Source organism: Dama dama, chromosome 8 (assembly GCF_033118175.1).
Source record: "Dama dama isolate Ldn47 chromosome 8, ASM3311817v1, whole genome shotgun sequence".
Taxonomy (NCBI): Eukaryota; Metazoa; Chordata; class Mammalia; order Artiodactyla; family Cervidae; genus Dama; species Dama dama.
In genome coordinates, this window is record NC_083688.1 from 23,044,212 (window position 1) to 23,071,056 (window position 26,845).

General features: G+C 44.7%; 1 protein-coding gene across 1 annotated transcript in view; it reads left to right on the plus strand.

Moving 5' to 3' along the window:
- The window catches only part of SERPINE2 (serpin family E member 2), a 62,922-nt gene extending 38,763 nt beyond the window's left edge, over window positions 1-24,159 (plus strand). Inside the window, exons 3-9 of the mRNA XM_061148632.1 lie at window positions 278-505; window positions 6,059-6,256; window positions 15,620-15,818; window positions 17,813-17,913; window positions 20,066-20,152; window positions 22,297-22,380; window positions 23,531-24,159. Of these exons, the coding sequence (XP_061004615.1) occupies window positions 278-505; window positions 6,059-6,256; window positions 15,620-15,818; window positions 17,813-17,913; window positions 20,066-20,152; window positions 22,297-22,380; window positions 23,531-23,568 (935 nt within the window). The 3' untranslated portion in view covers window positions 23,569-24,159. The remainder of the gene's footprint in view (window positions 1-277; window positions 506-6,058; window positions 6,257-15,619; window positions 15,819-17,812; window positions 17,914-20,065; window positions 20,153-22,296; window positions 22,381-23,530) is intronic.
- The last annotated feature ends 2,686 nt before the right edge of the window (window positions 24,160-26,845 follow it).

Here is a 26,845-nt window from a genome sequence, read left to right on the forward strand (position 1 = left end):
TCTCCTGCATTGGCAGGTGGATTCTTTACCACTGAGCTATCTGGGAAGCCTGCAGTTGATCTTGAGGGGTTGTTAACGGTTATATGTTGTTTTCCACCCTCCCCTCTTTTCTTAACAGGAGGCCACTGAAAAATCAGATGATTTAGTCTCTTGCTCCTCATACTCATCTTTTTTATTATACTATCCTTATTTTTCATACTGTAGACGATATTTAAAAAAAGAAGAAAGCCTTAAATTCTTACGGAAACATCACTGCATTTTTTCTTTTCTGCTTCAGGAGTCGGTAAGATGTTAAAGAAGATCAACAAGGCCATCGTCTCCAAGAAGAATAAAGACATTGTGACGGTGGCCAACGCCGTGTTTGTGAAGAACGACTCTAAGATGGAAGTGCCCTTCGTCACAAGGAACAAGGACGTGTTCCAGTGTGAAGTCCGCAATGCGGACTTCGAGGACCCGGCCTCCGCCTGTGCATCCATCAACGCGTGGGTCAGGAACGAGACGCAGGGTGAGTGGCCTCGGGTCCCGGGGACGAGTGGGGTGGTTTTCTGCTTTGTGGACGAAGGCGTGAGTCAGGCTCTGAGACCCTACCTGGGGTCAGTGAGTCCAGCGGCCCGCCCGTGGTGAAAGCCCTGGACCCCACTGACTGCACCGTCCTCTCCCTCTTAGCAGCCCCGAGGCTCAGTCTTTCTTCTTCCTTCCCTTTTCCTGCTGTGGCCATAGCTCGTGCCACTCCCCCTGCCCCCGGGCCCTTGTCTGTTCTGCAGATTTTTTTTGCTCATTTCTTCCTGCTTCTATATTTGCATCCCCCTTACCCAGAATGTGCTTCTCAGCCTTTAAGATTTGGGATTGAGCCTTCCCCACACATTCCTGTCTCTCTTTATTGAAATATAGTTGATGTACAGTATTACATAAGGTACGGGTGTACAGTGTAGCGATTCACGGGTTTTAGAGGTTACACTCCATGTACAGTTATTACAGAATATTAGCTATATGCCCCGTGCTGTACAATACATCCTTGTAGCGTATTTTCTACATAATAGTTTGGACCTCTCGGCCCCCTGCCCCTGTGTTGCCTCTCTCCTCCCCTTCCTCCCCTCTCGCCTCTGTCATCGCAGGAAGTAGGTGTGTTGGTGGGTTGTGGTTGGCATGTGCTTACATGACCATGCCCTTCATTAGATAGAGCATGTCCACCATGATGGTCATTTGTGCATGTGCGTCCCTTCCCCCGTGAAACTGAAGAAATGTCTTAAGATCAGTGTTTTTAGCCTGTTCATTTGTGAACAGTTTCAGGTGGAAACATTCAGGAGGTGGGATAGGTACAGAACAACAGAGAAAATTTAAGGCTAAAAACAGAGATTTGGAAACTGTCTTTCACAAAGTGGGGGGAGTTAAGGTCATCAGAGTGGAAGCAAAAGAGACTCAAAATGGAGAATAAGCCCAAAGAGGAAACGTGGAGAAACTCTGTCTCTTCCGGTCACATCTCTCAAAAGCATGGTTCCAGCATCAGAATGGCATGTGTTTAGAATTCTGATCCCTGGAACCCCAGTCTGCTAAGGAGAAGCTCAGAGGCAGGGGCCTCGCCTTCTACACTAAAGCAAGTTCTCCCCCAGTCTCCCTCCAGACTTGTCAAGGCAAATATTTGCAAATCACATCAGTGGCTAGAAAAGATGCTCCAGAGGGTGGAGGAGAGCCAGGGTGGTGTTGGTAAACCGGTGCCATCCCTTCTCAACAGGACCCTGCACAGTGCAACCTAGGCTCCCTTCCTGAAACCACGAAATGGTTAGGAGACCAGTGAGTGGGAGGGGATAAGTGTGATTTCTGAGCCTGTAGGACTGAAAACTGAGGCAGGACGCTTACGGCACTCAGATGCCGAGTGGCTATGTGATGTGACATCAGATCCCACCTAGTCTCCTGTACTGCGTCCTGGGAGCAGTAAGTCCCTCAGGATGCCGCCCAACAGTTTCAGGTGACTTTGAACACACACTGACTCAATGCATTGCTCATAGCATCTGGGGAAAGGAAAGCAGTAAGGCTAGAAAAGTGCTCTTCTACCCTGCAGACCTGACTCCCGCTGTCACAAAAAGATTTTCATACTCTCTTGAAGTGAAATGCATAGCTCCTGTAACCTATGCACACATACATACATTTTGAAAAATTAATATAATGCCAAGCTGTAATACTAGGAAAAACAAAAGTAGTTTATGGATGTAGTTCAATGGGTAAACCCTTGGGTACAGCCACCCCTGAATATGCAACAGAATCTTAGAATAAGAATTGACATGGGAATTGACATTCATACTGTGAATTGACAGCCACAAAAGCAGACTGAGTCAGGCCCGCCCTACTGGTGACAGAAAAACCACAGGCTGTGTTACCATCACTGATGCAGTTTTTTCCTAAAACACTGCAAAACTCTTTGTAAATTTCCGACCAAAACAAGTACCGGCTCCTCTTGGTTTGCGTGGTCATCACTTTCCTGGCAAATTCAGTGTCCATCAACAGTACGCAAAATATATGGCAGAAACCAACACAATACTGTAAAGCAGTTATCCTCCAATTAAAAATAAATTATTAAAAAAAAAATACTTTGTGTTTACAACAAGAAAAGTGCGGCTCTGGGCTCAGATGACCTTGAGCAGGTTTCTCGGGAACATGACTCTGCAGTGGAGCGTTGGAAAGTTAATGCAGGAAGCAGGACAGTTCATTGTGTGGGGCTGTTCTGAACATTACAAGACAGGTAGCATCTCTGGTCACTGTCCACTCAGCCAGAAACACTCCTACAGATTTGCAGATGGCCCCACTCAGAGGCACTTGGCTACATGCGAGGTCTCAGAGAGACCCTGGAGATAAATCAGTCCACATGTGGAAGACCACAACGTGGAGATGACAAATCCTGCCCTGCAGAGGGTGGGGGAGCCTTCCCAGTGTGCCAGGCATATGGTGATGGCTTGCCTGGGACCCCCTTTCTGTGGCCTCGGACTCAGCCATGCGGACCCCCTCCCAGTCTCTCGGCCATCCTGTCTCCAATCACAGACACCCCCGTGCATCCTGCTTCCTGGAATGCTTTCTCTCTCCAGTAGCCCCTGGCCTGTTGATTTCACACTATCTCATGAATGGCATAGCCCTTACAAGCGTAAGTGCCTAGTTCGAGTATCAGTTCTGCCACCTACTGGCCGTGTAACATCAGCCTGGTTACTTAACCTCCCTGTGCCTCAGCATCCTCCTCTGTAAAATGGGGAGATGATATAATAGCAGATCCGGGACTTTCCTGACGTCCAGTGATGGGACTTAGCACTTTCACTGCCGAGGGCATGGCTTTGATCCCCGGTGGGGGAACTAAGATCCTGCCAGCATCGTGGTGCAGCAAAAAAAAGAAGAACTGAAGAAAAAAAAGACAGTGGTACCTATTAGAATTCTTATAATAACATTAAGGCTGTTATGGGAATATGAATAATACTCATAAGGCATTTAACAGAGTGGTTGACACTTTGGAAATAATGTTTGGTGAATGTGAGCTATTTTTACAGTTGTGGACTCAAGTAATCCTTCCTCAAGGAGCCCACCCATCCCTGATCTCACTGACCAGATCGAATCCCCCTCTTACTTGCCTTCACATCCTTAAGTATCCATACTTTCACTGCAGGATATTTATTACAATTGTATTTCTAAGTCACTTATGTTAGCGTCCACCTCCCTCTAATCTGTAGCTTTTTGAGGGATGGGGTTTATTTTTGTTTTGGTTTCTTACCTAAAAGAGTTCCTGGCACATGGTAGGCAGGCATCAAAGAAATGAATGCATGGATAGATGGATGGGTGAATAGATGATGGATGCATGTTCATGACAATTATTGATGGGAGGTCCCTCCTTGCCTCTAAACCATGCATTTTTTCCCTTTTATTTCTTTGTGTTCCCTTATTATATCTTAGTTCTACCAGTAGCAGTGTTCTTGTTTAGTTGCTAAGTTGTATCTGACCCTTTTGTGACCCCATGGACTGTAGCCCACCAGCCTACTCTGTCCCTGGGATTTGCTAGGCAAGAATAGTGGAGTGAGTTGCCATTTCCTTCTCCAGGGGAACTCCCGGACCCAGCGATTGAACCTGTGCCTCCTGCCAGCCTAAACCTAGTGGCAGTAAGAGGCTTTATTTGTCTCAGGAAAAGGGGCAGAAGAGATTGCTTCAGACTCTTGGTGTGCACCAACAGAAGAGCGAACATAGAATCTTAGGTGTGATTTTTCAATAATGAACGACAAGGTTCTTGCTCTTGTGCAGCTCACAGTTTAGTTGAGGGAGACAGATGTTACATTTGGCTAGAATAAAATGCTGCAGTGTAATGATAGTGCTGCGCCTTGGGTTTTATGGAAAGTCCTGGGAGATGGGAGGAGGGTCAGAGAAGAGATAGAAGAAGAGGGGACCATTGATCTGTGTCTCAAAGGTATGTAGCAGTTGGACTGGATAATGGTCCCAGTGAAGGCAAGACGCAGCTATTGGGAATCCGACTCGCTGGAGCACAGAATTCTCACTTCCTTCCCACAGGATCCAGTGTTCACAGAGGTCCCTTGCATTGAAAGATGGCTATTTATAGCACTTGTGTTCCTGCAGATCCTGCTATAAGGGGGCGTTGGCGCCCCCTGGTGTAAGTAAAGAGCAGTGAGGACACTGACTTATTGAGAACCCTGCGGGTCAGGGTATCCATCCCGGTGTTCTCCTTTACCATGACGCCCATAAACATCTGTTTATTGTCCATCTGAGTCTCCTTGAGCTTCATTTAAAAGGACTTAAAGCTCTCTGCTGAATTAGATAGTCTTGCTTCTTCAGAAGCTGTTGGTTTTATTCCCACCGTTTAATGTATTGTAACTAGGCATTTATATTAGGTACTTTTTGGATTAAAAGCTACAGTGAACTCATTTTTAATAGTTTTGGTATTAGTGATCTCTCTTAAACCTGTACACACTCACAGAGACAGACACACACCCACACACAGTTGAATCTTTAAAAGCCAAGCAAGAGGAACCTAAATGAAAATCCAAAGCCTCAGGCAGAGATAGTACTTGAGGGGGATCTTCATGCATTCACAGGAGCATCCTGAAACCAAAACAACGATATCTGCTGCTTCACTCCGACACAAACAAGCTGGACCATCCCAATGTCTTATGAAGAGCTCTTCCTTAACAAATAGTTCTTCCCTACAGACAGACCCTGGTTCTTTTTAATCTCTGTAATATGAGCCTAGATGGATCCCTGACCCATCAATATAGATACCGATTTTAGTCCTACCTCTTCTTTAAGTAGCTTTGTAATAACCAGGGATTCCAAACTAATGCTCCACATTCCTAAAATCTTAAGAGAACTTAAGCGTTTAGCTTTGATAACATTGCATAGGCTGAAGTGTTCCTTTATTTTTAACTGGGATTAAATCAACCTGGGAGTTAAAATAAATCAACATGACAACAGTTTATCTTGTGCCGACCAAAAGCCCTCACTGGCAGCCATACAGATCGTTATTATCAAACACAGAAATGAATTAATGAGTATAGTTTATGTGGATAAGTAAAATGTTCTTAAAACTAAGGGGGCTTATAGGGAATTAGTTATAAAATAATTTTTTTCAGTGTTTTTGTCTTGTGCTTTTATCAGATATATTCCTTTGATAATTTTTGATGCTATTATAAGTAGATTTGTTTTCATTTTATTTTTTAATTGGTCATTGTGAGTGTACAGAAACAGATACAGATTTTTAATATGTTGTTCTTATATCCTACAACTTTAAAAGAATTTCTTGATGAAAAGTTTGTTCTAAATAGAGGGTTTCTGAAGTCTTTTCTGGGTTCACTGATTTTTAATTTGTTTTCAGCTTTTAATTTTTAGTGAGGAAAACAATTAGAAGGACAAGAGGATATTGTGAAAGGTCTTTTAAAAATCTTTGAATTTTTAAACTTTAAAAATCTTTGAATCTTAACACTTGTTAGATTTTTTCATTCCCCCCGATCCCTCAGCTGCCTTTTGCTCTGATGGATGGCCGGTCCCAAGTGTCCCCCATGTCTGTTCTCTGCCTGCGCAGGTATGATCGACAATCTGCTGTCCCCAGATCTTCTCAACGGCGCCCTCACCAGACTGGTCCTGGTCAACGCGGTGTATTTTAAGGGTTTGTGGAGATCACGATTTCTGCCTGAGAACACCAAGAAGCGCACGTTTGTGGCAGCTGACGGGAAATCCTACCAAGTACCCATGCTGGCCCAGCTGTCTGTGTTCCGCTGCGGTGAGTGCACGCTGGGTGAGGCTGTGTTCTTGAATGTGCCAGCCGCGGAAAGGGCCTCGCATGCTGTCAGTAAGTTCAGGAGCAGTCTGCTTTTTTAGTTTTTAAAAAGGACCGGGGAGGGGAGGGCAGGATTTTTTAAAAGCTCACGGTAAGTCTTGGCATTATTTACAAAGGTTATGTATTAGTATGGACTTTCCTGTTGGCTCAGTGGTAAAGAATCCGCCTGCCACTGCAGCAGACGTGGGTTCGATCCCTGGTCAGGAAGAACCTCTGGAGAAGGAAATGGCAACCCACTCCAGTATTCTCGCCTGTAAATCTCATGGACAGAGGGGCCTGATGGGCTACAGTCCATGGGGTCGTGAAAGTGTAGGACACCATTTAGTGACTAAACAGCAACATGAAGTATATGTAACACATGCATCACTTTTAGGTTGAAATTTAAAGATAAAAGGGCAATTTAGGACATAAGAAGTATAAATGGACAGTAAACATATGCATGCATTGTCAACTCATCATTAGCAATCTTACATTACCAAATTAAAAATGAAAGTAAAAATTAGATTTCTTTTCTACTGATCAGATTAGCAAAAATTGCAGAGACTGACAAGGCCAGCCCAGTCATGGCTGTGGTGTGGGGCACGTGGATGCCCTTGGGTGCTGTGGGGGTGTGAAGGCTGTGGTCTGACTGACTTTCTAGAAGCTGTGCTCCAACAGTTTCACACCAAGGAGTTTATAATCTGAAGATAATCACACACCGGCAACAAATAGAAGCTATATAGGTACACGTAGTGGAACACACATGACAATTAGATTTATATAAGTAGAAAGTTATATAATATGTGGTTGATTTCAGAAAACAAGTTACAGAGCAGCAGATGCTGTTTCATCTCGTTTATGTAAAATACTTTCTATATATTCATACAGTCATGTCTTGGAGGATGTTCAGTAAAATGTTAAGTGGTAGTATTTCAAGTGATTATTTTTTCCTTGAGTTTGAAAATTTTTTAAATGAGCATATGTCAGTTTTATAGTCAAGGGGGAGAAAATGACCCATTTCTGCCTCATTACCACAGAGAACTAAGGCTAGTGATTATTTTATAAACCTGCTTTCATTGAAATACTTATGGTCCAGTTACACTTCCTTTTCATTTATAAGTTAACCTTTATGTGGACATGTGGGTCCCAAGCACTCCATTTGCATGTACAGTATATATTAGATCAAGCTCTTCTCTTCATATCTCTAGCTGCCTAATTCTTTAAATTAAGGAATGACTCATGGGAGGGATGCAATAACCAAAGTCACTTTTCTTCCCCCTTGTCATTTATTAAGCTTCCAGGTGGTGTTTTGTCACTTACTCAGTACATTTTTTTTTAAAGATAATATGTATTTAAAAGTCCTACAGAAAGGTGTCATGTGAAGAAACTGAGGAGAATAAACGTCTCTTGGGAATTCCCTGGCGGCCCAGTGGTTAGGTCTCCACACTCTCATGGGTTCAATCCTTGGTCAGGGAACTAAGATCCCACAAGCCACACAGCATGGCCAAAAAAAAAAAAAGCAAATAAATAAAATTTTAAAAATAGAAGACTCATTTTGTCTATAAATCACTTTCAGGTTACGTTGCCTATGTCATTGGAACACTAGCATTGCCTCTATCTTCTATCTGAAGAAAAGCTATTTTGTTTTAGATCAGTCTTTGTACATTCTAATAAACCAAATTGGAGAGGGCCTCACTGTATATTTCTATTGCTGAAAAATAACGAGTAAGTCAGGAAGGATTGAAATGCAAGGCTTCTGTAGACATTCCCGTGAAGATGAAAATGTTTGTATTTGTAGGAATTTCTTCAACATATAGGGTGTTTCCTGGGAGTTGTATCTCCAGGTGGCTTCTCAATTAATAAGAGTATGTGTGCGCTTTACAGAAAGTGAGACAAATACATTCTTATGGTCCATGGTGTGGAGGGTCTCTTCCCCGCCTTCTCTGACTCATGTTCTCGCTCCTCCCCTCCCTTCTGAGCCCCCCGGAGGCCGCATCAGTGGGTTTCCTTGCCCCTGGGCTTCCTGTTGGTTGGCTGATGGCGTGACCCAGCAGATGGTGGAGTCAGGCATTGGCACCCCAGCGCTCTCCCTGCATCACCGGGGCCGCCTCATCCCTCCACGCAAGGTCCCCCACTGTCAGGGCCTGCCCAAGGGCCCTTTGTCTCGGCCAGCACCCCCTCCCCTCGGCCCTCCCCGCCTAAGGCTGGTAATGGCGCTTATGTTTGTGACCCAGGGTACCATCCTATGACTCCTCTGTATTCTGCCCTTGCTTTATAAGTGGTCCCTCCATGAAACTCCACTTTAATTGCCCCAGTTTGGTGTCCTGCCTGTTCGCCGTTGGACCCTGACTCACCTGTACTGATTTCAAAGCAGACCATGAAAGTCCCATTGGTCCTGTTCCCTCCCAAGTCAACACTGCAAGTGGCCCGGGGCCGTCCTTCCTGCCCCACTTTCTGCACCTGGGATTGGAACCCAGGGCCTTCCATGGACCATGCAGTAGAGTCCAGTGGCATTGTCTGTTCCCAGGTTTCCCTCTTTGGCTGGCAAGGCAGTTTTTCATGGAAAGAGGGGGCCAGTTTGTCTTGTGAAGAAAGCCCAGCAGTCCACGGTGGCCGCAGGCAGGCATTTGTTTTCATGACAGTAGACCGCCCAGCAGGTCACCCATTTTCTGCCTGTCTCGTCACTGTCTGACCCACATGACCAGCCAGGGCTGGGAGGCAGGCGGTCCTGGCAGGTAGTCACTTACACGGCCTCTGGTGCCCGCTGCCTAGCCTCTCATGGGCCTCAGCCTAGCTGAGCCATCCTTGGTCACTTTGCTGGAACATTGCTGTTCCATTTACCAATTTATCAGCCTTCCTGACTTTTCACCCGATATGTCAAGGTCTCTGAGAGGATTTACTTAGTAAAACCGTAAGGGAGAGGATGGAAATAGGAGGGGAAAACCCTTCTGACTTAAGTTACATAAACTGTAAGCACTTTGAGGGCAGCAACTTTTCCATTAAAAAAAAAAAAGCCTTAAAATTAGTGGAAGTATATTTCACACTCATTGCAAAATCTTCAAACATAATAGTATATAAGGCAGAAAGAAAATATTCTCCTATAATCCCCTTTCCAGTATAAAAACTCCTATTAAGTGCTTGGTGTATCATTTGAGACCTTTTCTGTGGATATATAAAATATGTCTGTGCAACTTTTTGCATACATGGGATTACACTATAATTTCTATTCTGTAATCTGTTTTATTAGACAATCTCCCTTAGAAAACTTTATGTCACTTCTTTGTATCTACTTGATCCTTTTATCAGCTACATAGCATTCCGCATATCATAGTATCCTCTGAATGGCCATTTACTTTTTTCCTGTAACAACACTAGAATGAGCATTCTTGGACATGAATCTTTAGATGTTTGTGTTGAAACTGCTGGAGATAATTTCCTTGGGAATTCCCTGTTGGTTCAGTGGTTAGGACGCTGCGCTTCCACTGCCAGGGCCCTGGGTCAGGGAACTAAGATCCCGCAAACCACGCAGCATGGCCAAATGAATAAATCAATAAAGGTAATTTCCTTGGATAAGAATTGCTGAGTCAAAGTTTTTAACAGATTTTTTATTTTTATTGCTATGAGTTTAAACTTAAGAGACTTGCTTGTTTTGAAAAAGACCACAGAAGAATCCAGACATACATGTATATGTATATGTGCGTGTGTGTTCTGTGAATATAGAGTATGTTTCCAGTTTCCACTCTCCTCTGAGCTTACAGCTCACACCTGTGTGTCCATATTACATCTCTCCTGAGTTGTCTACCAAGTTCTGGTCCCGCAGGTAGACACACTATTGCCCTCACCATCTGGTTCTCTCCGCAGTGTTCCCTCGCCCACCAAATGGCACCAGTACTCAACCACATCTCCTTCTCCATCAACTCTCCCCAGACTCCCTTTCCATTGCAGCCTGATTGTAGACTACTATGTACAGTGGATCAACGTGTGCTTCTTTTTCTCAAATATATATTTCGATTTCTACTTAAGAATAGCCTCAACAGTTCCTTAAGAACTCTGAAATGCACAAAGTTGCTTGTAGTAGAAGTAATTAGACGGACTTTTGTATACAAAGCTTTCCTGATACTGAATATTTAAAATATTCTCTCTCCTTTTTTTACAGGCTGAGAAGGGTTCTTAACACTTAAGAACCCTGGTTATCTCCTCCATTATAGGCCTTAAAGTAGGAATTGGAGGACTTTACAGGGGTTTCCAGAAAAACCAGACCATCCCCAAAGCACCCCCTACAGAAAGTTCTAAATCTTCTCTGTATTTTCAATGTTTGATTCTTTGCCTGTTCATTAAAAGATTTTGTGGATCACCATTCATCTAAGAGGGCTCCTCTAGTGGCTCATCGGTAAAAAAATCTGCCTGCAATGCAGGGAATACAGGAGATGTGGGTTTGATCCCTGGGTTGGAAAGATGCCCTAGAGAAGGAATTGGCAACCTGCTCCAGCATTCTTGCCTGGTGAATCCCATGGACAGAGGAGCCTGGCGGACTACAGTCCATGGGGTCACAAAGAGGCAGACACGACCGAGCAGCTGACATTTTCACTTTCATTCATCTAAGAGAAAAAAACTGAGTTTCCCTCTTTCACCCTTTCCCTTCTCTTTAGAATGAGTGGGGCTGATCCAGTCACATCTCTATACACTCCAGGAATTCTCCTCATTGGAGAACACTCAGTCTGCTTCCCAGATGTTAAAGGATGGAGAGCTTGGGGCAGAAAGAGGTCTGGGATGGCAACAGGCTCCCTGCTTTGACACAAAATCCCCAGATGCCACTTCCTCGCCTGGTTCATTCCACCCAGGAGCTGTGTCCCACTGAAGCAGGTGTGGTTTCTCCCGAGGGATCGATTCTGACACTCAGGAAGTAAAGTATCTTACAAAGCTGCCCATACCCATAGATGAAGGCTTTTTGCTCTGTGCAGCCACTGGGCTGAGCTCCAGGCATGAGTTATCTCATTCAGTTTTCACAACAGCTCTGTAAGGTGGATACTATCATCCCATTTTACGGATAGAGAAACTAAGACTTGGAGTTCAGGAACTTGCCCAAATCCCAGAGCTAGTGTGTTGGAGCCAGGGTTTGAATCCAGGTCCTCTGACTCCAGATAATTGTGTCTTTAACCTTTGCCCTGTGTAAAACCATGCTACTTCCATGATTGGGTGGACGGGGAGAAAAAGTGTTTTTTACCCTGGTGGCTCAGACAATAAAGAATCTGCCTGCAGTGCAGGAGACCTGGGTTTGATCCCTGGGTTAGGAAGATCCAAGAAGGGAATGGCTACCCACTCCAGGGTTATTTCCTGGAGATTTCTGTGAACAAAGGAGCCTGGTGGGCTACAGTCCCTGGGGTCGAAAAGAGTCGGACATGACTGAGCAACTAACACTTTCACTTTCACTTCCACAAGTAAAGATAAGCGTGGAAGGGGGCTGTGTATGAAGTCATCCCAGCTGACATTTGTCATCTGCTCCTGCGATGGGAAGTGGGGCCGGGGAGAAATGGACCATCGGGCAGATGTGAGCGACTAGATGCAAATTGATCAGCTGTTATTCACCTTACTGATCAGTTAACGATGTGTCCCCTCGAGGCTCGATTCCCTGGTAGAAGTAGCAGCTCTCGCCCCACCTGGGACATACTCCAGCTCATAAGTTCATTTTTCACGACCCTGATTCTCACCAGAACAGTAAACACTTCTAGAAGTGGTTAATGAATGCCTCCAGGTCCTTACTTCATGCCACGCAGCAGTCCTTTATTAGCAACTTCCCACATTTCACAGTTTCCAGAAGTGAGCTCTGCCAGCACAGGAACATAATGTTTTCTTTGAAAATTAAAAGGTTTATTAGGAAGTGGGGTTTTTTTTTTTCTCTCTTTGCCATCATTTTCAGTTTCTGCTGAGACCATTTTATGATGCAGGGGAAAGACACAGCATCTCATCTTGGATTCTTAGGCAGCCCTGAGACAGAACCTGGGTGAGAGAGAGGTCCATGTGTGTCCTGGGCAGCCCCACAGGCAGAGGCGTATGATGGGAACAGGAAACACCAGGTGACCCACAAATTGCTCGCATGTTTCTTCCTCAAGGAGATCCTGTTGTGTCCTCCTGTAGAGTCATGTATTCTAAGAGCTTCACCATTTTGTCATATTCCTGGTGGCTCATATGGTAAGGAATCTGCCTGGGACCTCCCTCCCAACCCCTATCTGGAGAAAGGGCTTACTGAAGTTCCTTGTCTCAGATGCAGTGATTAGCAAAGGTCATCCCCAAAGAACAGTCAAGTGAAGATCATGAGAGAAACTCACTTTCTCTTTTCTCTCATTCTTAAATGTTTTGTCCGCTGAATGATGGAAGAGGGGGCCAGCGTTCACTGGGCACCCACTGTGGCTGGGCCCTGCTGGGAACCTTGTTGTTAGTTGCTAAATTGTGTCCAACTCTGCGACCCCAAGGACTGTATAGCCCACCAGGCTCCTCTGTCCGTGGGATTTTTCCCAGGCAAGTATACTGGAGTGAGTTGCCATTTCCTCCTCCAGGGGATCTTCCCGAGCCAGAGATCAGACCCACGTCTCCTGCGTTGGCAGGTGGGTGGGTTCTTTACCACTAAGCCACCAGGGAAACCCTGCTGAGTACCTTGTATATGGCTTCTCACTTCATCCTCACAATAATCTTGTGCGCTACACTTTTTAAGTTTTTATTGTATGTTAGAGTATAGCTGATTGACAATGTTGTGATGGTTTCAGGTGGACAGCGGAGGGACTCAGCCATACAGACACATGTATCCGCTCTCCCTCAAGTCCCCCCTCCAGGCTGCCACTTAACATTGAGCAGAGTTCCCTGTGCTATTACAGTAGGACCTTGTTGGCTATACGTTTTTCCACACTCTTTATATTCCTGATCTCTCTGTTCTCCAAACCAGGAGGCACACAGAGGTTAAGGAACCTCACCAGGATCACCGAGGTCTTCTTCTAAAGCTGGAAGTGTTCAAGAAAACATTTCAGAATTCCACATGATCCAGAAATGCTGATTTTCCATTCACGTAGTTAACTCTGACAGCTCTCCCACTGCATGGCTCGTGTGAAGGTTTCTTGGGATGCTCAGGCATGCCCTGGGGAAGGCTCTTTCCCTGGGATGCTCACGGCCCCTCTGGGCCCCACACCCGCGCCCTGGGCTTCTCCCCAACACCTGCCATGACTGCACTTGTGGCTTACTCTGATGGGCGATCCTCAGTTGTACTGCTTAGTTGCTAAATGTTTTGAATGCTTCACAGGGGATTATTGTTGTTAGGTAGTCACTAAGTCCTGTCCAACTCTTTGTGACCCCACGGACTATAGCCCACCAGGCTCCTCTGTCCATGGGGTTCTCCAGGCAAGGATACTGGAGTGGGCAGCCATTTCATTCTCAGAGTCTTCCAGACCCAGGAATTGAACCCAGAAATTGTCTCCTGCATTGGCAGGCGGAATCTTTACCACCAAGCCACTAGGGAAGCCCCTTCACGTGGGATAAAAGGATTCTAAGGTCAAATTAATTTGGGAAACCTGGGAATAACTAGAGTTAAACAGTTTTCTTCAGGACCTCTCAGAGCCTTTCTCGACTTGTGTATTATGAATGTGCAAGAAGAATCTGGTGCTTCCTGGGATGTGGAATTCATTTTGTCTACCAGGTGGCTTGCAGGCTGTGTGTTCTCTAGACGACTTTGTGAGAAGTGCTGGTTTAAATCATTCTTGGGTCTTTGTTAGTAAGCACGGGTACCATAAACTACCAGAAAGCCCTCATGGTAGTTACCGGAATGGATGAAGCGTGAGTAGGGGGTCGGGGAGTGAAGGAGGAGCACCTTTGGGTTTAGACGTACTGAGTCAATACGGAGCTCTGCTCCACTTCTCAGCCTCGTGTCTCTTCTTGACAGGTTAGTTAGTGTCTCTGATTGTAGCCTCCCCAGCTGTAAAATTCTTCCTGGTGACTCAGACAGTAAAGAATCTGCCTGCAACGCAGGAGACCCAGGTTCGATCCCTTAGTTGGGGAGATCCCCTGGAGAAGGGAATGGCAGCCCACTCCAGTATTCTTACCTGGAGAATCCCGTGGGCAGAGGGGCCTGGCTGGCTGCAGTCCACGGGGTTGCAAAGTCAGACCCGACTGGGTGCCTAACACTTTCACTTTCACAGCTGTGAAATAGGACGGCTTAAATCTACTTTGTGGGGTGCTGTAGATCCTAAGTGTGTTGGCGTGGTTGGTGTGGGCCTGGCACAGAGTGGACCCTAAACAGGGGAAGCTGTTGACTACCCACCCCCAACTTTTCTTCATACACACGGAGGCTCCACCAAAAGAATCATGCTTAGGCAGCTCACATTCACCCCTTCATCCATCTGATAAAGGTCAGCTTCTTACAAAGCACTGTATTCTACATGCCTTGTGATCTGGTTTAATTCTACTTAGATTTAGTGTGGCCAAAGGCATTCTAGACATGTCTAGACTAAAGAATTCTTTACCAGGGAAGGAAGAAATAATTGCCCTTATCTTTGACTTTCTAAGAAAGCTGTTTTTGGAAGCTTTCATAAAACAGAAAATGAAGGGGGAAAGCAGTGAGTAATGTGTAGACGAACGTGGCTGGGCATTTATTTGTCTTCTAGAGATCTTATAATACAAAAAATGAAATAAAAGGCGAAGCAGTTAGGACCAAACCACCTGACACACTCGCCTGAGTGTTATCTTGATTTTGAAAATGAGCTGTTTCTCATCTTTTAAAAAAATACATATGGGGCCTGAATATCAGTCATCTTCTTACTGTTAAAAGGAGAATGGATGCATGAATGGCCATCCTTTGAAAATGAAGTGCTTGTTGATGCCTACTGTGTGGTGTGTGGTGGGGGCTTCCCTGGAGGCTCAGACAGTAAAAAACCCACCTGCCAATGCAGGAGACGTAAGAGACGCAGGTTTGATGATGCCCGGGGGCGGGGGGGTGTGAGGAAGATTCCCTGGAGATGGAAATGGAAACCCACTGCAGTATCCTTGCCTAGGATAATCCCATGGACAGAGGAGCCTGGTGGGCTACAGTCCATGGCATCACAAAGAGTTGGATGTGACTGGGCGACTAACTCACACAGTATGTGGTCGGCCCCGAGGATCTGAAAGATTCAAAAGGTGAATAAACATGTTTGGGAAATGGGCGTATAAAAAATGGAGAACAATAAAAGTATGTGCCCCAAAGTCAACACAATGAAATAAATAAAAGCTACCCTGGCCATCAGCAACTGCTCGTGCCCCTCCTGGAAGTCACCAAGGGTGCCCTGAACCTGCCTCTGATTTATTTAGGGTCGACAAGCACCCCCAGTGGCTTATGGTACAACTTCATTGAGCTGCCCTACCACGGCGAAAGCATCAGCATGCTGATCGCGCTGCCGACAGAGAGCTCCGTCCCGCTCTCCGCCATCGTCCCTCACATCAGCACCAAGACCATCGACAGCTGGGTGAGCACCATGGTGCCCAAGCGCGTGCAGGTCATCCTGCCCAAGTAAGTAGCCCCGTCCCTGAAAGAGGAAACAGCGGCAGCCCTGAGCCCTGGGAGTGACTGTGTCCTGTACCGGACAACCGAAGGCTGGCGCAACACCAGACCCGCTTAATTGTGCAGAAATTGCATGGTGGGAATACAGAGCTGTGCTTTTGTAGAAGTTGGTTTTCAATCCGCGTGCCTCTTCTGTGGCAGGATAATGACGATGGGGATGGAGAGAAAACAGCCTGGTCACCAGGCCCTCCACCAGACCACAAGCTGCGGTGGCACTACAGGGGTTTTCGTAATGCTCACTGTTCAAAGGGGGCTTCTCTGGTGGCTCAGTGGTCAAGAATTCGCCTGCCAGTGCGGGTTTGATCTCTGGGTCGGGAAAACCCTCTGGCATAGGACATGGCAACCCACTCCAGTATTCTTGCCTGAGAAATCCCATGGACAGAGGAACCTGGCGGGCTACATCCATGGGGTCGCAAAGAGTTGGATGCGATCGAGCACACACACACTCATACCTTCCAGTTCTGATAGCTTTTAATTCTCTAGTCACTGAGTTAAGCAATCAGAGGCATATATTCATCATAAGTATTATAATAATCCTCCCAAGAGTTTTTTGTTGTAAAATAAGCCTTCACATAAGGCAGTGCTTGCCGTAAATGAATAGGCTGGTGATGTACATAAATTATCATTGTAATGGTAAATTACCATTATAGCCCATCTGTGATGAGTCTGCTCACTTACCCTTGCTGCTCTCCCACAGGATGTGATAAAATCTGGTAAACACATCTGATGACAGATTTAATAACTGACATTTACATATATAGCTATAACGCCAGATAGTCCAAGTATCCAACAAATCCATATCATACGCAAAGGAATGTCATTCCTAATGCTTGCCCCTGTTTTGATGGTAAAATGCTTCCAGAATGCAAACACTTAACTAGCAGGAATGTATCTCCCCCCTTTGACCATCCACAATCCCAATAACGATGGTGGTTCTGTGGTTGGATACGGGGATAGACTGTAGAATACTGAACACTTGTCAGTACCCTGTTACCAAGTCTAGTGCTCATCGAGCAACCAATAAAGAGATGAGTTGCTGGGACTTCCCTGGTGGTCCAGTAGCCAAGACTTCCTGCTCCCAAAGCAAGGGGCCTGGGTTCAATCTCCGGTCAGGGAACTAGGTCCCACATTCCACAACTAAAGATCCCACATGCCACAACAAAGATCAAAGATTCCGAGTGCCGCAGCTAAGACCTGGAGCAGCCAAATAAATAAATATTCTAAAAGAAAGGGAAGAGAGAGAGAGATGAGTTGCTGGGGTAAGGAATAGTGACTTTATTCAGAGAGCCAGCAGACTGTGAAGATGGTGGACCAGTGTCCCAAAGAACCATCTTGCCTGAATTAGAATTCAGGCTTCTTGTATACTGAAAGGGGAGGGAGTAAAGAGGAACATTTCCTGGTTTCCATCAGTCTCCGGAGGGGATGTGTCAATTTCTTCCTCCCTGCAATCATTCACAGGTGGGCTTGGCCTATTTCCTATGAGCTAAACAAAAGTCTGTTAGCTTAATGCTGATTACCTGGGAGGCAGGGTTCCCAGAGACGGGCCAGTAGGTATAATTTAAGCTTAAAGGCAATATCCCTTTAGCAATTAACTTGTAAGAGAATGCGGAGATTATTTCCTATTGCAACCCTGCATCTCCCCATTCAGCATAAGAGAAAGTACTTCCATAGCTCTTCCTTGGGCTGGAATGGGGAACCTATTGCCCATGAGGGTGAGGACCCCCCTACTTGCTGTTACTGTTCCGTTTTGCCATGTACATGTTTGAGAGATGGGTTGTTCTCTACTTACCTGGTACTTAAATCTTGGGGTTAAAATTTAAGATATGACTGTTCAGAGTATACATTTACAAACATGTCTGTAAACATTTTTTTCCACTGGCATGGATTATATCCTTTTGTATCATTTATAATGATTTTCCCTCTGTTTTCTGCTTTTGTGCTAGGTTCACAGCTGTAGCTCAAACAGATTTGAAGGAGCCGCTGAAAGTCCTTGGCATCACCGATATGTTTGATCCATCAAAGGCGAATTTTGCAAAAATAACGAGTATGTTCAATTTAAAACTTGCTCTTAGACTTGAACAGTATGTTATAAACCAAGTTTCTGATTTGTTCAGAAAGAAAAGGTCAACATTAGGAATGTGTTGCTGTAAAACTCTTCAGGGTTTCATTGGATGCCTCGCCAAGTGATGCTACTGAGCCTTCACACACATCAGGATGAGGCATTTCCTATGTACATTTCATGGGAAACCTATGTGACTGCATTCATTTAAAGAAACATTTCATGTATTGTTTCCATTACCTAAAAATTTGGCTCTTAATTAGATATTAGTCCCTTCTTTTTCCAAATGCACAATTTTCCCCTGTATTTTCAAATTTTCAAGATCAAGAATGTTTGAGCTCTCAAATGGCTTAGCTTCCACCAAACAACTGCAGATGCCAGTATGTGCAAATAGGATTTTGGCATCTCAATCCCATTAATCTGAAATATAAATTCAAAGGAGGCTGATTAATTGCCTTTGCCAGACCATCTAGGACACAGCTGGTATGATATCCCTTCATTTGCCAGTTACATGTAATTTTTTTTCCCTTGAGTCATATCTCAGTGGATGGTCCTTTGTCTTTTTAATTGATAGCACAGCCAGCTTCTTCCACAGACAAGGCTTAAACATTATTTGTGCTCCATTTCGTACTTTTCCCCTTGATTAGTATGATAAGAAAATAAGATAAGAGAATAGTTCAGTACCAACCTCAGTTCCCTGTTAGTGAACACATGGATACCTGTTGTGGGGACTAACATGACTCCCCTGGTAAAACTGCAGCTCCATAGATATTCTGAGACTCTCATCCCATGTTAACCAAACTCTCTTCCCTTATCCAGCTGCATTAGCATCTCCTTGTCTGAAATTCACGATCGTGGGTCTGACTCAGACCTACTGACTCAGCATCTTCACCTGAACAAGGTTCCTCATCCCAGTGAATCCTGGGAAGTGCTGTTTTACCCTGCACTTTCCCCTTTAGGATCACGCATTGTAACTTAAATACTAGATACCTGTGACAGGGTGTTCACAGGTGTTCCGAGGGAGGAGCAGCTGCCAGAAAGTCTCCTGAGACGTTCTGTTTAACCGTGTGCAGGTGATGAGGGCCCTGGAAACGCGTCTCTCATTCACAATTCACATGAGAGCCGAGCACCAGTGCAGACGATTTCAAAGCAGACGATCCAAAACGCACTTTTCTCCCTTCGCACCAGACCTGTGTCCCCTCAGGGTCAACAGTAACTTCTGTTTTCGTCCTCCTCAAATGCTGACCCCAGTGGGTGTTGCAGGAATGGTGAGATCTGCTGAGAAGGAAAGGGTGTTCAGTAGAAGGTCCCAGGGGCCTGGCTGCAGTTCTGAGCCTGGCTCCTCCTCCTCGGTCACTACTCTGCCCTGAAGTGAGGGACTTCTGTTAGGAAAAGACGGCTCTTACTCTGCCATCAATGAGCCATGGGACTGGGGTTAAGAGTTTCTTAACACTCTGGGCCACAGGTTCCTCGTGTTTATGTGCCGTATTTTTTCTGGATCTGAGATTCTGTAATTGAAAAGTAATACTGTTGGCTTGCTTCTTCCAGAAAACTAGATTACCTTTTTAAAGCTCCCCTCTTTTTATTTTTTTTTAATAAAATTCTTAAGTGATCGGAGTTGAACCGACAGAGGCATTAACACACTTGGGGTCCTGGACTCCCTGCTGTGAAGTGACGTCACAGTTCACTTAGCAGAGACTGAAATTCACCACAGTGACAGTCGCCCTACACCCTTCCATCACGGGGACTGTCAGAAGTCACTTCTTCTGACACTTTTTTGTTTTAATTTATTTATTTTTAATTGAAGGATAATTGCTTTACAATATTGTCTTGGTTTCTGCCATGCATCAACATGCATCAGCCACAGGTATACATATGTCCCTCCCTCTGGAAACCCCTCCCACCCCATGCCATCCCCCTACGTTGTCATGGTTTGAGCTCCCCGCGAGTCGTACTGGCTATCTGTTTTACATATGGTAATGTATATGTTTCCATGCCACTATCTCGATCCGTCCCACCCTTTCCTAACACCTTTTAAGGACTGAAACTTGTCCTGGCTTCAAGATTACTTCTCTCACCCAACCCAGTGGCCTACATATCAAGCAAATGCTGTTTCTGTTTTATTTTCTGGAAACAGGGTCAGAAAACCTTCATGTTTCTCACATCTTGCAAAAAGCAAAAATCGAAGTCAGTGAAGATGGAACCAAAGCTTCAGCAGCAACAAGTGAGTAAGCCCTGGGTCTTGGGGCCGGGAGCAAGCACACCCCGTCCCTTCATCAACCCAGCTACTGTGTCCTGAGCCGATTTCTAGGCAGGCGCTGCAGGCTGACCCTTGGGAGACAGTGGTGAACTTGGGAAAATCCGCATCCATGAAGCTCAGGGTCTGTTCCATGACAGAAAGTATTTCAGTAGAAATTCCTCCAGGACAGGAGTCAGCAGACCTTTTCTGTCAAGAGCGGGATGGGACATAGTTTATGATTCGTACAGGCTCCCTCTCCACTTCTCAGCTCTGCCTTTGCAGTGTGAAAGCAGAATAGACTGACTATACAAGCAAATGGGCACAGCTGTGTTCTAATACATCTTTCTTCATAAAAACAGGATCCCTCAGACTTGACCTAAGGATGGTGGTTAACTGACACCCCCCGCCCCCACTGTCAGACAAATCAAGCATATTGTGCCCTCTTATTGGCAGAAAAGCCCCATCTTCATGTTGAAACACAAAATACTAGCAACCACTAATAGGAAAATAGCCAATCGAGTCTATCCAGGACCAAGTGAAGAATTAGCAAGCAACTGTTGAATTCTGGCAGGATTGCTCCACAGCCTTCTTCGATAATTAGAACTTCCCCATTTGTTTTCTCCTCAATGGCTCATATAATGAAGGAGAAAACAGAACAGTCTTAGGTTGGTTTTTGTACCCCCTAATTATCCATATGAGATTGGATGAATAGATCTGGCCAAACTCTGTGAACTCATAAAGTGACTGTCTTAGCTTTCCTTGTAACTAGGTCAAATATTTCTGGTCATTAAAATGTACCACTTGGACTCAAAATAGACCCTTTATTGCCTTTCTAGAATAAACATTTAATTTTTATTTCCTTAAAATAGCACTTAAAACAAAGAGCTAGAAAATGACATCTAAATTTTGCCAAAGTTATTGAGCAGTGTTGCCAATTAGTGCTATTAGGACCGCCTATGTAAGTTGCAGGGCCCTGTGCTAAATGAAAACATGGATCCTTTTGTTCAAAACTTACTAAGAATTTCAAGGACTTCCCTGGTGGTCCAGTGGCTAAGACTGTGCTCCCAGTGCAGGGGGCCTCGGTTCGATCCCTCATCAGGGAACTAGACCCCACATGCCACAACTAAAGATCCTGCATGCCACAACTATGACCCAGTACAGTCAAATAAGTAAATAATATTAAAAAAAAAATTTCAAGTCAGCATCCACAAAGCACTAGACCAAGTGTAGGGCCACTGTGAGTGTGGGGTCTTGTGACTGCCCAGGTCACATGCCCTTGAAGCCAGCCTTGCTGTGTTAGTCTGCCAGGACTGCCATGGCAAGCTACCCCAGAGTAGGCGGCTTAAGCAACAGAAATGTACTTCTCGTTTCTGGAGGCAGAAGTCCAGTATCAAGGTGTTGTCAAGATTGGTGTCTCCCGAGGCCTGTCTCCTTGGCTTGCAGACGGCCACCCGCTCACTGTGCCCCCCACGGCCTTTCCTGTGTGTTCACAGCCCTGGCCTCTCCCTCTCTGCCTGTAAGGACACCAGTCCTGTTGGATTCAAGCCCTGCCTTCAGGGCCTCATTTAAACTGAAATCCTTCCTGGGGCTTCCCTCGTGGCTCTAGTAGTAAAGGATCCGCCTGCATTGGGTGCTTATTAAGTGGCAAACACTGTTAAAGAACCCACCTGCCTATGCAGGAGATGCAAGAGACACAGGCTCGATCCCTGGGTCTGGAAGATCCCCTGGAGGAGGAAATGGCAACCCACCTCAGGATTCTTGCCTGGGAAATCCCATGGACAGAGGAGCCTGATGGGCTGCAGTCCATGGGGTTGCAGAGTCAGACACAACTGAGCAACTGAGCACACACACACACATTGTTCTAAGAGCTGTGGTGTGTTTCAGTTCATCCTCATAAGAGCGCTATCTGGAGTAAGCATGTTTTTTAAAGGAGATGGGCTTGTGTGAACATTTAAATGAGGCGGATTGGAAAGGGCCTGGCCCTTGGGGGCTGTGCTGTCAGTGGTGACCACAGGGCCTGTTGTTTCATGGCCAGCCTCTGGGACGGGAACGATGTCCTGCCTTGAATTACGTGCTGCCTTTGCGGCCTCATGCTGGGTGCACAATGGGTTTTCCTTTTCTTCCCGCAGCTGCGATTCTGATTGCAAGGTCATCGCCTCCCTGGTTTATAGTAGACAGACCTTTTCTGTTTTTCATCCGACATAATCCTACAGGTGAGTGATTGTCCTCTCCCATTGTTCACTCCATCCGTGCAGCTTTGAATCCTTCTCCCATGTGTCAGCAAGTGCCAATACTTTGAGTCATGTAACAGTCCTTTGCAGAGAAAGGAGAATCAGACTGTTTTTACACAGTGTGATGGCATCTCTCAAACATAGGATTTTAGGTTTTGTCTCTTTGTTTTTGTTTTTTTTTTTTTTAACACCTGAAGAGCTCTGCAGTCCATTGGGGCTTTTTGACATCTGCTGACTTTTTTTTTAAATAAATGCAATTAGGTAAATTTTTCAGGAAGCTACATGTCTTCAACCTTTGTAAGGACACCCTGCTGTTATGACCTGAGAATTGTTAGTTCAGTCAATCTTAGCTCCGAGAGTCATGGGTTCAAAGTTGGCTCTGTCTTTTAGCTTCATCTTTAAAATTAGAATAACAGTAATTCCTAACTCTTAGTACAGTTATGAAGAATAATTAAGACTGTCTTTGTGAAGAGGTTGTCTTCATGTTGGTGCAGAGTAGAAACTAACATATTCTAGCTTTTACTCTGCTTTTGATCAATAACCTAAGCTGCCTCCTATCCTTTTATCTCACTGTATCTTAATCATTATAATTAGTGTGCTCCTGAGCCAAACAGTCCAAACAGGAGCCTCTAGCCACACGTGAGACTTAGCTTTTTAACTTTAATTAAAATGAAGGGCTTCCCAGGTGGCTCAGTGGTAAAGAATCCACCTGCCAATGCAGGAGACTTGGGTTCGATCCCTGGGTTGGGAACATCCCCTGGAGAAGGAAGTGGCAACCCACTCCAGTATTCTTGCCTGGGAAATCCCATGGACAGAGGAACCTGGCAGGCTGCAGTCCGTGGGGTTGCAAAAGAGTCGGACATGACTTGGTGACTAAACAACAACAATTGAAATGTAATTTAAAATTCAGTTTCTTAAACCACATTTCAAAGGCTCCATAGCCACACGTGACCAGTGGCTACCATATTGGACAGTGAAGATGCAGACCACTCCCATCACTGCAGAAAGTTCCATTGGATAGCATTGCTTAAGAGCAGTGGGGTTAAGGACAGCCCAGAAACCTCCCCTTAGATATACCTTCCATCTTATCTGAAAGACTAGAGTTATGCATTCTTTCCTTTTAATTCTCTAGGTGCTGTCTTATTCATGGGGCAGATAAACAAACCTTGAAGAATATATGGAAGGAACCATGCAAAGCAAAGACTACTTTGCTGTGAAGAAAAGACTCCTTTCCTACATCTTTCCTAGTTCTGTTAAATATTTTTGTACATGACTTTCTTTTTCAAAACTAGTTCTTAGGTTCACAGACTCAATGATGCAGCATTTCTGTTCTGGGAAGTCTTAAGGGGGAAAAGGGCAGGATGGTGGAACACTGTACTGAGAAATGAATAGAAAGGCTTCAAAATGTCTAAAAGATTCTTTAAACTACTGAGCGGTTACCTAGGTTAACAACCCTCTTGAGTATTTACTGTCCAGTTCAGGATTTTTGTTTTGTTTTGTTTATATGTGTGGCTTTTCAGAAAAATTTAGTCAGTGTGATGGGGGAGGGGAAAAAAGGACATTTTATGGTAGCTTTTACTTTTATATGAAAAAAATATTATTGGCCTTTTAAAAATTTTTTTGGTCTCATCCAAAGTCTTAAAAGTAATCTTGCATTACTTTGGGGGTAGAAATAGTGAAATCTTTAGCCTCTTTGTGTGTTTTTGTTGTTGTTATTTTATATAATGCATGTATCCACTAAAATAAAGTTTAAAAAACTAATGTCTTGCTAGACAAGGTTTGCTGTTGTGCAGTGTGCCTGTCACTACTGGTCTGTACTCTTTGGATTTGCATTTTTGTATTTTGTACAAAGTAAAAATAAAGTGTTATGAGTAGTAAAAAAAAAAAAAAAAGAAGAAGAAGAAAAAGCTATTTCTCTGCTATTTGAAAATACAACAAAAGAAACAGCCTTTTAAAAATACCTCAGCCTCTTCTCAAAGAAGGCAATGGCACCCTATTCCAGTACTCTTGCCTGGAAAATCCCATGGATGGAGGAGCCTGGTGGGCTGCAGTCCATGGGGTCGTAAGAGTCGGACACGACTGAGTGACTTCACTTTCACTTTTCACTTTCATGCATTGGAGAAGGAAATGGCAACCCGCTCCAGTGTTCTTGCCTGGGGAATCCCAGGGACGGGGGAGCCTGGTGGGCTGCCTTCTATGGGGTCGCACAGAGTCGGACACGACTGAAGTGACTTAGCAGCAGCAGCAGGAACCTCTTCTAATAAACCTTTGCACTTAGGCAAATAACAAAAAAACCCCTGACGCCAGCACCTCCCCAAATCTCCGTCTGTTCCAGTGCAGGAGAAACAAGAGACCTGGGTTCAATCCCTGGGTCGAGAAGATCCCCTGGAGGAGGGCATAGCAACCCACTCCAGTATTCTTGATTGAAGAATTCTATGGACAGAAGAGCCTGGCAGGCTATGGTCCATGGGGTTGCAAAGAGTCGGATGCAACTGAGTGACTTAGCACAGCACCCACAGTTCAGTCACTCAGTCGTGTCTGACTCTGTGCGACCCCATGGACTGCAGCACGCCAGGCCTCCCTGTCCATCACCAGCTCCTGCAGCTTGCTCAAACTCATGTCCATTGAGTTGGTGATGCCATCCAACCATCTCATCCTCTGTCATCCCCTTCTCCTGCCTTCCATCTTTCCCAGCATCAGGGTCTTTTATGAGGAGTCGGTTCTTCACATCAGATGGCCAGAGTATTTAAACTTTAGCTTCAGCATCAGTCCTTCCAATGAATATTCAGGACTGATTTCCTTTAGGATTGACTGGTTTGATCTTGCAGTTCAAGGGACTCTCAAGAGTCTTCTCCAACACCACAGTTCAAAAGCATCAGTTCAGGGGAACTTCTGTCACAGAGAAATCCTGTCTCTAATTTCAGATAGGGTTCCTCAGGCCAGGGCTGAGGTTTCCCAGCAAAGGTAGGGAGGGGTTTGGTAGCAAGAGCAGAAAGAAGTTACCCGGTGAACATCATTTTTGATGATAGGCTAGAATGCTTGTTTTTCAAAGCAAGTTTTTGTGGGATTTTTTTTGTCCTTTGTGTTTTTGGAGAACTCATCACAATTCTAAGTTTACCATTTTTATTTTATCTGTTTTATTAATTTTCTAGAGATTTGGGTACCCTTATCTAAATAAGAATAGTTTGTATTCTAAATAAAAATAGTTTGTAAGAATAGTAGTTGTCAAAAACTATTTTTTTTAACCCATTAGCTCTATTCCTCTCCTTGTACGTTAAAACCTCATGTTCAACTCTTCACCAGTTTGTCGTTTACAATTATTTGTCAGATAGACTGAGTCTTGCAGTTTGCAACTATTTAAATGTGGATACCTTGATTGTTAGGGCTTCCAGGTGGTTCAGAGGTAAAGAATCCACCTGCCAAGCAGGAGACGCGGGTTCGATCCCTTGGTTTGGGTAGATCCCCTGGAGAAGGAAATGGCAAATTCCCTAGTATTCTCTAGCTACGGTCCATGGGGTCGTAAGAAATTGGATGTGACTCAGCAACTGAACAACAACCACCTTGATTATTAACCAAGAGAGAAGGGAGCAAGGGGACAATTGTTTTCCTGATTTAAGTGTAAAAGAATTTGAATGGTTACATGAGACCACTTGTATTCTAGCAAACATGCTAGTTTTACTGGTGTTCAATTTTCTGATCCCATCCAGTTATTTTGAATAGTTTTAAAAAGGTATAATGTTAGTAGTAATTTGAGAATTATACACTTCATTCATTCATTCGTATTCCTGCTGGGTACCAAGTACCAGGCAGTACAAAGATAAATATTGTCCATTCCCTAAGTGGCTTGATTTTAGAAGGGTGAGAGAATCTTAGCCTAGAAAAGTCTTTAACTATTGCAAGTGTATATTTAAGATAAGGAAGTAGGACCAAGTGCTCGTTAGTCCAGGAAGATATAAAAGTGCCTGCAGCACTAAGACTCGACTCTGCACTTCTCATTCCAGAAAGGACCAAAAGAGTTTGTCTTGTCAATGTAGTGGCCCTGTTACATAATACAGGCAGTGTGCTCCCCAGTAAATTAGTCAGATTTTACTGGGCATGTTAAATTTGGCAGTATCTGGTCTCACTTCTGAATGCCTCTTCAAAATATTTTAATGTTTCAAATTTATGATATATAAAACTTGGAACATGGAAGTTTTGAACATGGAAGTTATGAACATGGAAGGTTCATAACACCAAGGGTCTCAGGCTATATATATCTATGAGTATGTATTTCGTTTCTCAGTTGTCTCTGACTCTTTGCGAGCCTGTGAACTGTAGCCCACCAGGCTCCTCTGTCCATGGGATTTTTTTCAGGCAAGAATACTGGAATGGGTTGCCATTTTTCTCCTCCAGGGGATCTTCCTGACCCAGGCTTCTAATCCATGTTTCCTGCCCCGTGGGCGGATTC